The sequence below is a fragment of the Salvelinus sp. IW2-2015 genome, linkage group LG20, assembly GCF_002910315.2.
Source record: "Salvelinus sp. IW2-2015 linkage group LG20, ASM291031v2, whole genome shotgun sequence".
Lineage (NCBI taxonomy): Eukaryota > Metazoa > Chordata > Actinopteri > Salmoniformes > Salmonidae > Salvelinus > Salvelinus sp. IW2-2015.
This window is the reverse complement of record NC_036860.1, coordinates 63131669-63145370: the sequence shown is the minus strand read 5'-3', so window position 1 is coordinate 63145370 and position 13702 is coordinate 63131669. Positions and strand designations below refer to the sequence as shown.

At 43.4% G+C, this 13702-nt stretch overlaps 1 protein-coding gene across 1 annotated transcript; it reads right to left on the bottom strand.

Annotated features, from left to right (window-relative positions):
- Positions 1–1657: 1657 nt before the first annotated feature.
- LOC111981003 (sorting nexin-18-like) lies at positions 1658–6914 on the bottom strand. Its single transcript, XM_024012111.2, has 2 exons — positions 4852–6914; positions 1658–1942 (listed from the first exon to the last, which is right to left on the bottom strand). The coding sequence occupies exons 1-2, from the start codon at positions 6326–6328 to the stop codon at positions 1704–1706; spliced, it is 1716 nt and encodes a 571-aa protein (XP_023867879.1). The 5' UTR covers positions 6329–6914; the 3' UTR covers positions 1658–1703.
- Positions 6915–13702: the final 6788 nt, after the last annotated feature.

Below are 13702 nucleotides of genomic sequence, written 5' to 3'. Positions count from 1 at the left end.
TACACATGCACACACACACACACAAAGGGACATGTCATTCATATTTGCCATGAGACTGAAATCACGTTATATTTGTTCAGAGGACAAGGCAAATGAGGGGGATTCAATGCAACAGGTTAAACATGTTTTTCACAGATATAATTACGATTCTAAACAGTTTCCTACTGAAATCATTCTACAATATTTTTGAAGTGACACTAATTGTATAAGTGATGAATTAACATATCCTGTCACGCTAGACTACGTTATCAAGTTTTGCAGACAACAACCCTCTCTGTCAATGAAGGAATAATTCTCACTCCTATTTTATATCCGTCAGTGCAGTACCGGCATAGATCCGCTCACTTCCAACTGTAGAATGGATGAATAATCTTGTCAAGGAAAAACAACACATAACCAATTACATTACTAGTTACGTTAGTTCGCACCATAAAACATATTCCGTTTAAATGGGGAATTCTTCTCTGAGATGGGGAGGTCAAAATGTGTCCCTCGATCTTTTTGCCAAACCAGTGCTCCAAGTCTTGATCAGATTATGAAATAGGGAATACTGCAGAACTGCACAGTGCCAAGACCAGCACACTCCCTATGGTTCTACCCCATGTTCACATAATCTCTTTCTCCCTCAACTCCTCCTCTCTTCATCTCTCTGTATCCACCCTCCTCTCTCTCCCTTAGTCCCCCTCCTCTCTTCATCCCTCTGTATCTACCCTCCTCTATCTCTCTTAGTCCCCCTCCTCTCTTACCCCTCTGTATCCCACCCTCCTCTCTCTCTTAGTCCCCCCCTCCTCTCTTCACCCCTCTGTATCCACCCTCCTCTCTCTCTTAGTCCCCCCCTCCTCTCTTCATCCCTCTGTAGCCCCCCTCCTCTCTTCATCCCTCTGTATCCACCCTCCTCTCTCTCTTAGTCCCCCTCCTCTCTTCATCCCTCTGATCCACCCTCCTCTCTCTCTTAGTCCCCCCCCTCTCTTCATCCCTCTGTATCCACCCTCCTCTCTCTCCCTTAGCCCCCCCTCTCTTCATCCCTCTGTATCCACCCTCCTCTCTCTCTTAGTCCCCCTCCTCTCTTCATCCCTCTGTATCCACCCTCCTCTCTCTCTTAGTCCCCCCTCTCTTCATCCTCTGTATCCACCCTCCTCTCTCTCCCTTAGTCCCCCCCTCTCTCTTCATCCCTCTGTATCCACCATCCTCTCTCTCCCTTAGCCCTCCCCCTCTCTTCATCCCTCTGTATCCACCCTCCTCTCTCTCTTAGCCCCTCCTCTCTTTATCCCTCTGTATCCACCCTCCTCTCTCTCTTAGCCCCCTCCTCTCTTATCCCTCTTTATCCACCCTCCTCTCTGTCTAGTCCCCCCTCCTCCTCTCTTCATCCCTCTGTATCCACCCTCCTCTCTCCTTAGCCCCCCTCCTCTCTCCCTTAGCCCCCCTCCTCTCTTCATCCCTCTGTAGCCCCTCCTCTCTTATTCCTCTGTATCCACCCTCCTCTCTCTCCCTTAGTCGCCCCTCCTCCTCTCTTCATCACTCTGTATCACCCTCTCTCTCTCCCTTAGTCCCCTCCTCCTCTCTTCATCCCTCTGTATCCACCCTCCTCTCTCTCCCTTAGTCCCCCCCCCTCTTCATCCCTCTGTATCCACCCTCCTCTCTCCCTTAGTCCCCCTCCTCCTCTCTTCCAATCCCTCTGTATCCATGCTCATCTCTCCAGGCCCTTATATGATGTCCTCGTCGTACTTCTGCAGTGCCTCTTCTAGCTTCCCAGTGATCTTCTGGAAGAAGCTGATCTGCTGCTGGAGGTGGTGTTGCATCTGGCTCTTGAAGTCACGTACGCGCGTACGGTGAAAGTGCTGGATCTCAGCCAGTGTGGCGCAGGAAATTATGTTACAACGCTCGTTGATGGTTGATCCCTCCCCTTCTTGTTTCTGGCACTCCTTCACTTTGGTAAGGGCACCTGGGGAGATAGGTGGAGGAGAGAAAGAAGGAGATGGAACGGGGAAAAGATGAGTGGGGAAAGGGTTCGAGAGAAGGGTATCAAAGCTATTCCTATTAATGGTGAAAAGGAAAAATACTATATTWAGTCAAGCAAACTCTGGTTGAATCATGAATCTGTCCCGTTGAAAAGTTTTTACATGACTCAGAAAGAAGTTGACCATTGGTTTCATTCCCTCAGCTCTCTGTCCATATAGTAGTAGACTAAAGCCAATGCTCCGTGGTGCCCCTCACATAGTTATAATCGTCTAATTCAAAGCAGTCTGTCTGGTTTACAGCTGATTACACTGTGGAGTACTGTGGCTAAATGGTTACCGAAGGCCACAAACACTGAACAACCTATTTATAAGTGAATAGCTAAGAACAGCAATAGTTGTAATGAGATATGAACAATTAAATTGTTGCCGTGAAGGACACATACACTACATGACCAAAAGTATATGGACACCTGCTCGTGGAACATCTCATTTCAAAGTCATGGGCATTAATATGGAGTTGGTCCCCCTTTTGCTGCTATAACAGCCTCCACTCTTCTGGGAAGACTTTCCACTAGATTTTTGAACATTGTTGCGGGGATTTGCTTCCATTCAGCCACAAGAGCATTAGTAAGTTCAGGCACTGATGTTGGGCAATTACGCCTGGCTCGCAGTCCATGTTCCAATTCATCCCAAAGGTTTTCGATCGGGTTGAGGTCAGGGCTCTGTGCATGCCAGTCAAGTTCTTCCACACCAATCTCGACGAAATCATTTCTGTTCTGGACCTTGCTTTGTGTACAGGGCATTTTCATGCTGAAACTACAAATGGCCTTCCCMAAATTTTTACCATTAAGGTGGAAGCACAGAATCGTCTAGAATGTCATTGTATGCTGTAGCGTTAAGAGTTCCCTTCACTGGAACTAAGGGGCCTAGCCCGAACCATGAAAAACAGCCCCAGACCATTATTCCTTCTCCACCCAACTTCACAGTTGCACTATGCATTCGGGCAGGTAGCGTTCTCCTGGCATCTGCCAAACCCAGATTCAGTCTGTCGGACTGCCAGATAGTGAAGCGTGATTCATCACTCCAGAGGATGTGTTTCCACTGCCAGAGTTCAATGGCGTAGCTTTACACCATTCCACCCAACGCTTGCATTGCGCATGTGATTCTAGGCTGTGTATGGCTGCTCGGCATGGAAACACATTTCATGAAGCTCCCGATGAACAGCTATTGGCTTGACGTGCTTCCAGAGCAGTTGGAACTCAGTAGTGAGTTTTGCAACCGAAGACAGACAATTAATTTACTCACTTCGAGCACTCGGCGGTCCGTTCTGTGAGCTTGTTGTGCCTACCACTTACGGCTGAGCCCGTTATTCTCCTAGATGTTGCCACTCACAATAACAGCACTTACAGTTGACCGGGCAGCTCTAGCATGGCAGAATGTAATGAACTGTTGGATAGTAACCTTTATTTTAACTAGGTAAGTCAGTTAAGAACAAATTCTTACTTACAAATGAAAACCTAACCCGGCCATTCTACTGCCAATGTTTGTCTCTGGAGATTGATCCGTTATGCTCAATTTTATACACCTCTCAGCAATGGGTGTGGCTGAAATAGCTGAATCCACTAATTTGAAGGGGTGTTCACATACTTTGTATATATAGTGTACTTGAGCTCTGAATGTGCAAGTGGAAAGATTTACCTAAAGACTTTTCCGCTGCTTTAGTGAATACCCTTATTACAGCCATTAGACTCCAGGCCTTATCTAGGGAATTTAAATCAACACGCGCGCAACACACACACATGCGCGCGCACACACCACACACACATTCACGCGCACACACATTCACGCGCACACACAACACACCCACACCTGCAGACACCAACACACACACAACACAACTCACACACACACACACACACACACACACACACACACACACACACACACACACACACACACACACACTTGGAAGAATAAATATACTAACGATATTAAATTAACTTGGACATTGTTATTTTCGGCGCTTGCATGCAATCACAGAGCCAGAGCACCAATAAGCTGAACTTCTGCACCAGTGCCAGTGGAAGAAATGTGTCCAGGCAATATTGTGCAGCAGTTCCCCAGATCCCCACCCTTGGAGAGGAAAATCACTTAATCCTGAGGCTATTCCGCATTCCAATATTCCCAGGGAAACGCCGGACAAGAGGCCCCGGAATCTCCTCCTTCTAATTCTATGCCGATGTAGGCTAACATAACCTTCAATGTCACAACTGAACTTGGACTACACGGCATGTTACAAAACGGCACCCCATATTGATGTGCCTACTATTTAATAAATCTATTACAAAGTGACAAATAAGAGAACGTTGCATCCATTAGTAAAATGAGAACTAAAGAGTTCTGTTGGTAACCACGTTTCCTTGAAGACTATACCTAGCTCTAAGAGCCCTGAGCTGTGATTATAGGTTCCTTCAGCAGAKTCCAAACCTCTGATCTCACTCTCTTCATTGGGTGTGAGACAAAACTCTCAACTCTCTTTCAGGACAGAGAATGAAATGTCATGCCTCAAGGCCATATTCTTCAGCATTACTCAACAGAGAAAACTGTGAAAACAAACTTTTGCCAGGATGCACAAAAGTTGTACATAATACAAAACATGTGTGTGTCATGTTACGTGATCTGAAGTAATGTTCAAAACACAAAACATTTTGCTGCGAGGGATATCCAGGAAAGCCAAGGCAAAATGTGTTTTTGTTCATCATCAACATAACATGACCCCTAGAAATAGAATGCCTATGAGAGTGCAGCCAAATTGCAACGTTTAGAGGGTCTTTGACCATTCTATGGACTCTATTTCTAGAGCAGAGACAGCTGTGACATAATCATACTGTACCTTTCTGAACATGGATGATATCAGGATAGTTGGCCAGGTGTCCCTTGTACAGGTCCAGCAGATCCGATATGGGGTCCAAATCCTGTCTGGGCTGCTCAGCAAAGTAGTCTCCTATAGCCTCGTAGGCCTCTCCTGTGAATGCTATGGCACGGTTCAGTCCTACAGAATAGGACTGCTGGTCCATCTCAAAGGCTTGGCCCAGCAGTTTGAAAGACTGACCCACTTTCTGATACTCTTTCTTAAAGCCGGTGATCTGCTTCCGGGCGAACTCGTTGATGGTGGCATTCACCACTAGGCAGTTGTCATCCATCTTCTTGGTAAAGGCTTTAAACCCATCGACCTTGTTCTCTACCTCCTGTAGGTCCAGTGGAACAGCCGGGGTGGAGATGGTTAGGAAGAAGTTAGCGCCAGTCAACTCATCCTTCTCTGCCTTTCTCTTGCCCATCTTCCACGTCTTCTCGTCTGTGCTGGGGCAGGTGAGGAAGTGCTGGAAGACGTCACATCTAGCCAGGACAGGGTGGCTCGTCATGTGGTTCATCCACCATATCAAACCTTTTCTGCGTTTGGAGACAAAGTCCTGCTCAAAGCGCCCAGTGGCCTGTTTCTCAGGCAGATGGGGGACTGAGATGACAGGGAAGCGTTCCACAAGTCGAGCGTAGAGCCAGTCAAAGTGCTTGTATCTTCTATTCACCTGGCTCTGGGTGTGGGACGGAGTCAGTCTGTATGACATGTAACTCTTCATGCCTTTGAATTTTGTCTGTTTGGTGGGGTCATCGATGGAGCAGGCAAACGGGTATGGGTCTTCCTCCCACTCTGGCCCATACTGCCCCATGACAACACAGATCTTGTCCCCATCTTTGACAAAGGCAGCTGCCTCACCCAATACAAAAGCCTCTCCGCCAGATTTCACAAAGGTTGAGAACCTGTTGAGGTTTTTACCTATTGTTGCTGAACTTTTGGCTTGGGCACTGTCACGTCTCCCAGGCAACGAAGTAGTCACTGTGTATGCTGTGGAACTAGTTCTATCATTGTCATGTTTAGTTCCAGGCTCAGCCGCCACAGTAGAGCTGTCATCCCAGTCATCATCCCAGTCATCATCACTACCTTGACTGGTCTGGTAACCATGGCGCTGGGGAGTTTGCACAGGATAAGCGGAGTGGGTCGGATCTTTAATGTTCTCAGCACGAGAGTGGGACTGGGAATAGTATGATGAATCATATCCACTTGATGGGGAGTCGGGTTGACCTTGATCCGCCGACATGCCATTATTGTTGGACGAGATGTCAGATGATTCATTTCTGAGAATCTCCACGTATGAGGCTGGAAAAAGACCAGTATCCCCTCTGCTGTTTGTTCCCTCTAGCCATCCCTCTATGTCTTGTTCGCTGTATAAAGTAACAACTTCGTTCTCAGTAATTGATATCTCTCCTAGATTTTCCGAACTAAAGTCGTACAAGGCTCTTGCCCTAAACGCCATAGTTCATAACACAAACAACAGGGGAGCGCGCGACCGAGTCCTGATAGACTATTAATTAGTCATGCGAGCGAGCCATCGGACCACCGTATCACTTTGTATTCAGCACCAAACTCTTTTTTAGTTTTAGTCCTTTGCAATTGGGCTGTAGAWTATCGTCCGAAAATACATTTCAAGTTGTAAAACATGCGCTTGTATTCTCTGTAGTCTAATCGCATGCGTGAAAGTCAAAGAACAATGTCTTMTTTTTCTTCATGAAAAGGTACAACGGAGAAAGTCCTATTCCAGATGCTAAAGGCTCGTAACAGGACTAGTCCGCAGACGAAAGAATCCTGAATAATCGAGGGTGGAGCTAGTTCTAGGCTACATTTAACCACTGAGATATGCATTCAGCAGGCAACACAGCAGCGAGCAATACGTTTGGTCAAGTTTCCATATTGTTACAATGATGTCATATTTTTTCGAACAGACCATATCGTTATAACGATGTTATAGTAATATTTTTTTCATGCTGCATGCAGAGCTTCAAGCCACTGGAGTCTGTCTGTTACACAATTTTCAAAGGATTAAAGCATTTGCAATGCATCTGGTGGAGCCTCTATAGCCAGGATATGTTTTTGTTTTGTTTAAATAATCAATGTTCCCATATTTGTTATATCATTCAAGTAGACCAATAATATTTAAAACCTCAAATTATACCATGACTGTGATCATGCAACATATAAGATCTGTGAAGTTTAACATTGTTTTTAAAAATCTGTTACCTGTGCTGTTAGCCCATATTTGATGTTTGAAAAAGGTATTTACTCTGTGCCATGTCGGCCCATATTTGATGTTTGAAAAAGGTCATCCTCGTATTCATTGTTAAATTGTATAAAAAATAAATAAATTAGGCTACATGTATCCCTAATCATAAAATAGTTTGTTTGCTCACAGTGCTCTGGTGTATTGTCACGTATTAACCACTAGAGGTCCCTACACGCACATTATTAGAGAAGGGATTACATTTTCTCACTTTGAGGTTACGTTTAATTGTCATCTTTTTCTAAGAATAACCTTGCTAGATTTAAATAGTGTAGCGGATGGGATAGCCCCGCAGAAAGGTAACATCAGTAAAGTACACGAAGCCTCTACTGTACAAAGTCACGTGGCGTCCAGTGACAAGCGGGGGGATATCATAAAATCCAAGAGAACTAACATGTGTACGCTTCCGGGATATTACCAAGTTTCGACACGGTGGTTGAGGTTTTGATTTGAACCACTCAGAAGTTACTCGATAGTATAGCATCAAATCATTGTTACTTTGATGTATAGAATTTAAAACGTTTGTAATATAATCATATAGGAATCATATGACCGGATCTAACCAAATTAAGACTAGCCGATTATCGCAGTTTCGCTCGAATATCTTTCATTACGCTTCGCATGAAAACGCTTTCCATATTTCCTGCAACATTGTGTGTATCCTACAGTCCAAACTCGGATTCTTGCTAGGGACCAAAACAAAACCATTTGAAAAGAAGGCCGTGCATAGAATTCCGAGTGTACATTTAGCCTAGCTAGTTTAGGAGAAAATAGTGGTTTACCTGGAATACGCCAACCATCAACCAATTTCTGTTTTGGGAGAGCACGTCAAGCTACTAAAGTATTTCATGGATTTTCTGGTATGGTATTTTTCTTTGATTGTCATGTTGTCATATGATATTTATTTTCGATTTGGCATAGGCCAATTTCCCCCCCCCCCCCCCAAAACCAACAAAAATAAATAATATTTGAGCACTGAGGGATTTGGAGGCACAGTCTAGCTTTGGAGAACCAGTCAAGGGTCAATCTATCTGGTCTGCTTGGTGGAACACTCGTTCCTTGGCCAATAGGATAACCAACAAAATTCAACCATTGCAGCTGGGCCAAACAATATTGGACCTCCCTTCTATTTGGTTTTGTGATTCAGTTTTGAGCCACAGTAGTGTAGTCATACTGTCGGGTAATGCTGTCAGACTGAGATTATTATCTGGGGAGCAGTCACCAGTGGGTTTGTGTTTAAAGCTTGACTTTCCTCATTCTAATATTTGACACATTTGGGGCTTAATCATATCTCTTTCTGTGTGTGTGTGGTGTGTGTGTGTGTGTGTGGTGTGTGTGTGTGTGTGGTGTGTGTGTGTGTGTGTGTGTGTGTGTGTGTGTGTGTGTCGCACGCACGCACACTGTTGTGTTTTTCTCATGGGTTTGTGTTTACATGTCAACATCTGCCTTCCAAATCTATCACATCTGTAGGAGATAAAAAAATAGCAAACGATAGCCTAAAAAATAGCAAACGATTGCGTCACACAGGGGGTGTGGTAATGTCATTTAGAGGTCTGATGACGTTTCAGGGGTCAGCATGGGGTATGTTGGACATGACAAGATAGTGGCTATCTGTAACGGGTGGGGGTTGTACTCTATACCAGGCTTGTTTTGCTGTGTTCGGGGGCTAGCCTTTAGCCCATCTATACACGTAGGGCTTTTGACCTGTCGTTGTGACTGTCTGCAGAATCATGCCATTCATTAATATGTTGTCCCTTGAACTGTAAAGTGTTTTCTCCAATGGGAAGAACCGATAAGAAAATGTCGTAGGATGGAGCATTTCCTCAAGAAAGGAAGGAAGGCTGCTTAAAATAGCTCAACATGTAGGCTGCAAACCAAGGGAGGAAGGAGAAAGATGATGAACCTGCAGTATTGTACAGGCCTACATTTACACTTGACATTTTAGTCATTTAGCAGACGCACTTATCCAGAGCGACTTAAAGGAGCATGGAGCCAGTAACCGAAAGGTCGCTGGTTCGAATACCCTAGCAGACAAGGTGAAACATCTGTTGATGTGCCCTTGAGCAAGGCACTTAACCCTAATTTGCTCCAGGAGCACTATACTACTATGGCTGACCCTGTAAAACAACACATTTCACTGCACCTATCGGGTGTATGTGATAAAACATAAATATATATACATACATATTTTTCACCTAGTCGGTTCGAAGATTCAAACCAGCGACCTTTTGGTTACTGGCCCAATGCTCTTAACCAGTGGTGTAAAGTGCTACTTAAGTAGTTTTTTGGGGTATCTGTACTTTACATTTCTATTTTTGCCAACTTTCACTTTTACTTCACTACATTCCTAAAGAAAATAATGTACTTTTTTCCCATACATTTTCCCTGACACCCAAAAGTACTCGTTACATTTTGGGCGGCAGGTAACGTAGTGGTTAGAGCGTTGGGCCAGTAACTGAAAGGTTGCTAGATCGAATCCCTGAGCTGACAAGGTAAAAATCTGTCGTTCTGTTCCTGGGCCGTCATTGTAAATAAGAATTTGTTCTTAACCGTCTTGCCTAGTTAAATAAAAAGTACTTGTTACATTTTGACTGGAAAATAGTCCAATTCACACACTTGTCAAGAGAACATCCCTGGTCATCCCTATTGCCTCTGATCTGGCAGACTCACATAACACAAATTCTTTGTTTGTAAATTATGTCTTAGTGTTGGAGTGTGCCCCTGGCTATCTGTCAAAAAAGGAGTTTGAAATGGTTTGTACTTTTGATACTTAAGTACATTTTAGCAATTCCATTTACTTTGATATTTTTTTACCTCCTTTTTCTTCCCAATTTCAACATATCCAATTGGTAGTTACAGTATTGTCCCATCGCTGCAAGTGAGGCGAAGATTGAGAGCCGTGTGTCCTCCGAAGCACAACCCCGCCAAGCCGCATTGCTTCTTAACACAATGCGCGCTTAATCCGGACGCCAGCACCAATATGTCGGAAGAAACACCGTACACCTGGCGACCGTGTCTGCGTGCATGCACCCGCCCCACCACAGGAGTCGCTAGAGCGCAATGGAACAAGGACATCCCGGCCGGCCAAACCCTCCCTAACCCGTACTACGCTGGTCCAATTGTGCGTCGCCTCATGGGTTTCCCAGTCGCGTCTGGCTGCGACACAGCCCGGTATCGAACCAGGATCTGTATTAACGTAGTTAGCAGTGCGATGCAGTGCCTTAGACCACTGCGCCATTCAGGAGGCCCCATTCCATTTACTTTTGATACTTAAGTATATTTAAAACCGAATATTTGTAAACTTTTACTCAATAAGTATTTTACTTAGTGACTTTCACTTTTACTTAAGTCATTTTCTATTAAGTTACCTTTACTTTTACTCAAGTATGACAATTGAGGACTTTCCCCACCACTGCTGTTAACCACTAGGCTACATTGCACCACTAGACCTAGACTTGCATGTCTCTGCAAATCCCACCACTAGCTCTCTTGGTCGTCAAGGAAAAAGTCCTGTAGTCAGAGAGCCCCCTTCTCTTACGACTATTTGTGATGAAGTCTTCTCCTTGTAACCAGACCCTCTCCAGGCATACGTGGACTGTTGTAAACAAGCCTGTGTTTTGACTTAAAAAGGGATTGTTTAGGTAACAACTCCAAAAATAGAGGTATCTTGGGTGTTCTCCTTTGTCATTTGATTCGGGGAAATTCCACGGTAACAGAGACTCACAATATATGCCAAGCCATTGATTGCAAAGTTTAACAAACCATACACCTATATGCAGAAGTCTACTTTTAACAATTGCCACTGAATATTTTTACTAAAACACATTTACTTGAGGAGCAGTGCAGATGCAAAGTTTTCTAACAGAATGACAGTAAAAACTCCCTCAGTTTATATGACCTCATTTTCCCAAAACTCTTAAATATCTAGGCTCTTTTGGTTATTGCACTACAGCAAGTGAAGTAGATCAATTTCCAGTATCAGAATGATGGTAACGGAATAACATCATAGGTCCTTGATCTTCTGCACTATAGATGTGGTAAAGGAGCCAATTGAATGCATGCTTTCCATTGATCAGATTGGCGCACATTCAACAAACCTGATCTAACAACATGGATATTCATCCAATCCGTCATCATTTTATGTATTGTAACAGGCCCACAATGTGGTTACTTAAGTCTGTTTTCGCTGCATAACATGTAGAAGTTGTCCCTTTTTCAGTTTTWGAAGAAGCGACTGCTAAATGCTAACTCCCGATTGTATAAACTGGTAGCATAGCTAGCATACAGAAGTTGGTGGTGGTAGCCAAAGTAGTTTTTATTAACAATAATGCAGTTGATTGGTAACGATGACATGAACATGTGTTGGGGTTGACATCCATACAAACATCATACTCAGATTTTTACCTCAACATAGTGTAAAATACACATATAAACAACATAAATGTAGGCACATTTTGATGGGGGCAATGAGGAGACTTGGTATCATTCCGTGCTTCTACACCTGCATTGCTTGCTGTTTGGGGTTTTAGGCTGGGTTTCTGTACAGCACTTCGAGATATTAGCTGATGTACGAAGGGCTATATAAAATAAACTTGATTTGATTTGATTCCCCACGGCTCTTTCCTCCACGCGTTTCCATGGAAATTCCATAGTTTTTTCCCCGAGTTGGATTGACCTCTACCGCCTCTATACAGAAATGCATCATTATGAGTGCATTCTATTAATGGGGATGCATTTTCAATAGGTACAAAAAGGWAAAAAATTGTAATATCCTCCATTTGAATGTTTGGGTATAATTCTACACACTGGCAATTATAATTATCTCTGCCCCCAAACAAGACCAAATATGGTTGGTCCAGACAGGACCAAATCTTTACCAATAATAGACGTCTATGTTTCACAGTAAAACACAGTAAAGTAGAGTTCAGTACATGTCAGTCGAGTAAAGTATGAGTTCAGTACAATGGAGTATATTTCAGAACAGTAGAGTACAGTAGATACAAGTAGAGTGTAGTTCAGTAGAATATAGGCCATTATATCATAGTGTAATCGAGTCATGTGTGCTCCACTGTACTGAACTATACTCCATTGTACTCTGTACTGTACTGAACTATACTCCATTGCACTGAACTCTACTTTACTTTGCTCTACTGTACTGTGTTCTACTGCTCCATGCCCCCAGGAGAAGGCTCGGCACAATGGGGGACGACAGTGCCTCTTCCTCCTAAGCACCACGCCATTGGAACTCCCTTCCAGATAAACTCAGGGCTGTTCAGACGGTTGGAGATTTTTAAAGAAGGCCTTAAGACCCATCTCTCTCGGCTGGCCTACCTTTCCCACTAGATTTTGATTGTTGCTTTCATTACATGGTTAGATATATATGTTTTGTTTTAAAATTATTTTTCTATATTTTATACACTTTGAGATTATTGTAAAATAAAAATCACCTTTTAAATGTTTTTATTTTATGATTATTATTCATATTATAATTTCTCATTGTGGCCAATTCAATTGCAGTCATTGTGTTCAAAATCAAATCAAATGTATTTATATAGCCCTTCTTACATCAGCTGATATCTCAAAGTGCTGTACAGAAACCCAGCCTAAAACCCCAAACAGCAAGCAATGCAGGTGTAGAAGCACGGTAGCTAGGAAAAACTCCCTAGAAAGGCCAAAACCTAGGAAGAAACCTAGAGAGGAACCAGGCTATGAGGGGTGGCCAGTCCTCTTCTGGCTGTGCCGGGTGGCGATTATAACGGTACATGGCCAAGATGTTCAAATGTTCATAAATGACCAGCATGGTCAAATAATAATAATCACAGTAGTTGTCGAGGGTGCAACAAGTCAGCATCTCAGGAGTAAATGTCAGTTGGCTTTTCATAGCCGATCATTCAGAGTATCTCTACCGCTCCTGCTGTCTCTAGAGAGTTGAAAATAGCAGGTCTGGGACAAGGTAGCACATCCCGTGAACAGGTCAGGGTTCCATAGCCGCAGGCAGAACAGTTGAAACTGGAGCAGCAGATTTTTTGTTACAGATTTTTTTTTCACAGCACGTATTAATCACTTAATAATTCATAAATTGTTATCAGTAAAAACGAACTGATTGGACGGTCTTCCTTTCCTTCTACTTCTGTGATCTTTCATAATCCTGATGGAGCGAACTGAGAAAATATCTTAGATATGTGGGTTTTTGGATACAGAATGACAAGACACTAGTACAGAATATTTCGTAAACTTACCAAATGCTAATAATTTCTGCAAAACAAAATGKAAATGTTGATATTAGTTGGCAGGGGCCTTTACTACATTATTGTTTTGATGTATTTCTAATACCYTTTTAAGATGTTTTTTTAAGACCCCTTTTCCATCTGTGACACCAGAAATCAAACCCTTTGCTTATTCCACTTTTTTAAAATGGAAAATACAGACTCTGAGCTTTCATTTGATACCACATTTGATATGCTCCTATGAACTTCACATGTTGGTGCTCATGGGTCCTTTTACATGGAAATGACCTTCTGTAACTTGCAGGGCCATTGGAACTTATTACTGTAACAGACAATGCCGTGATGT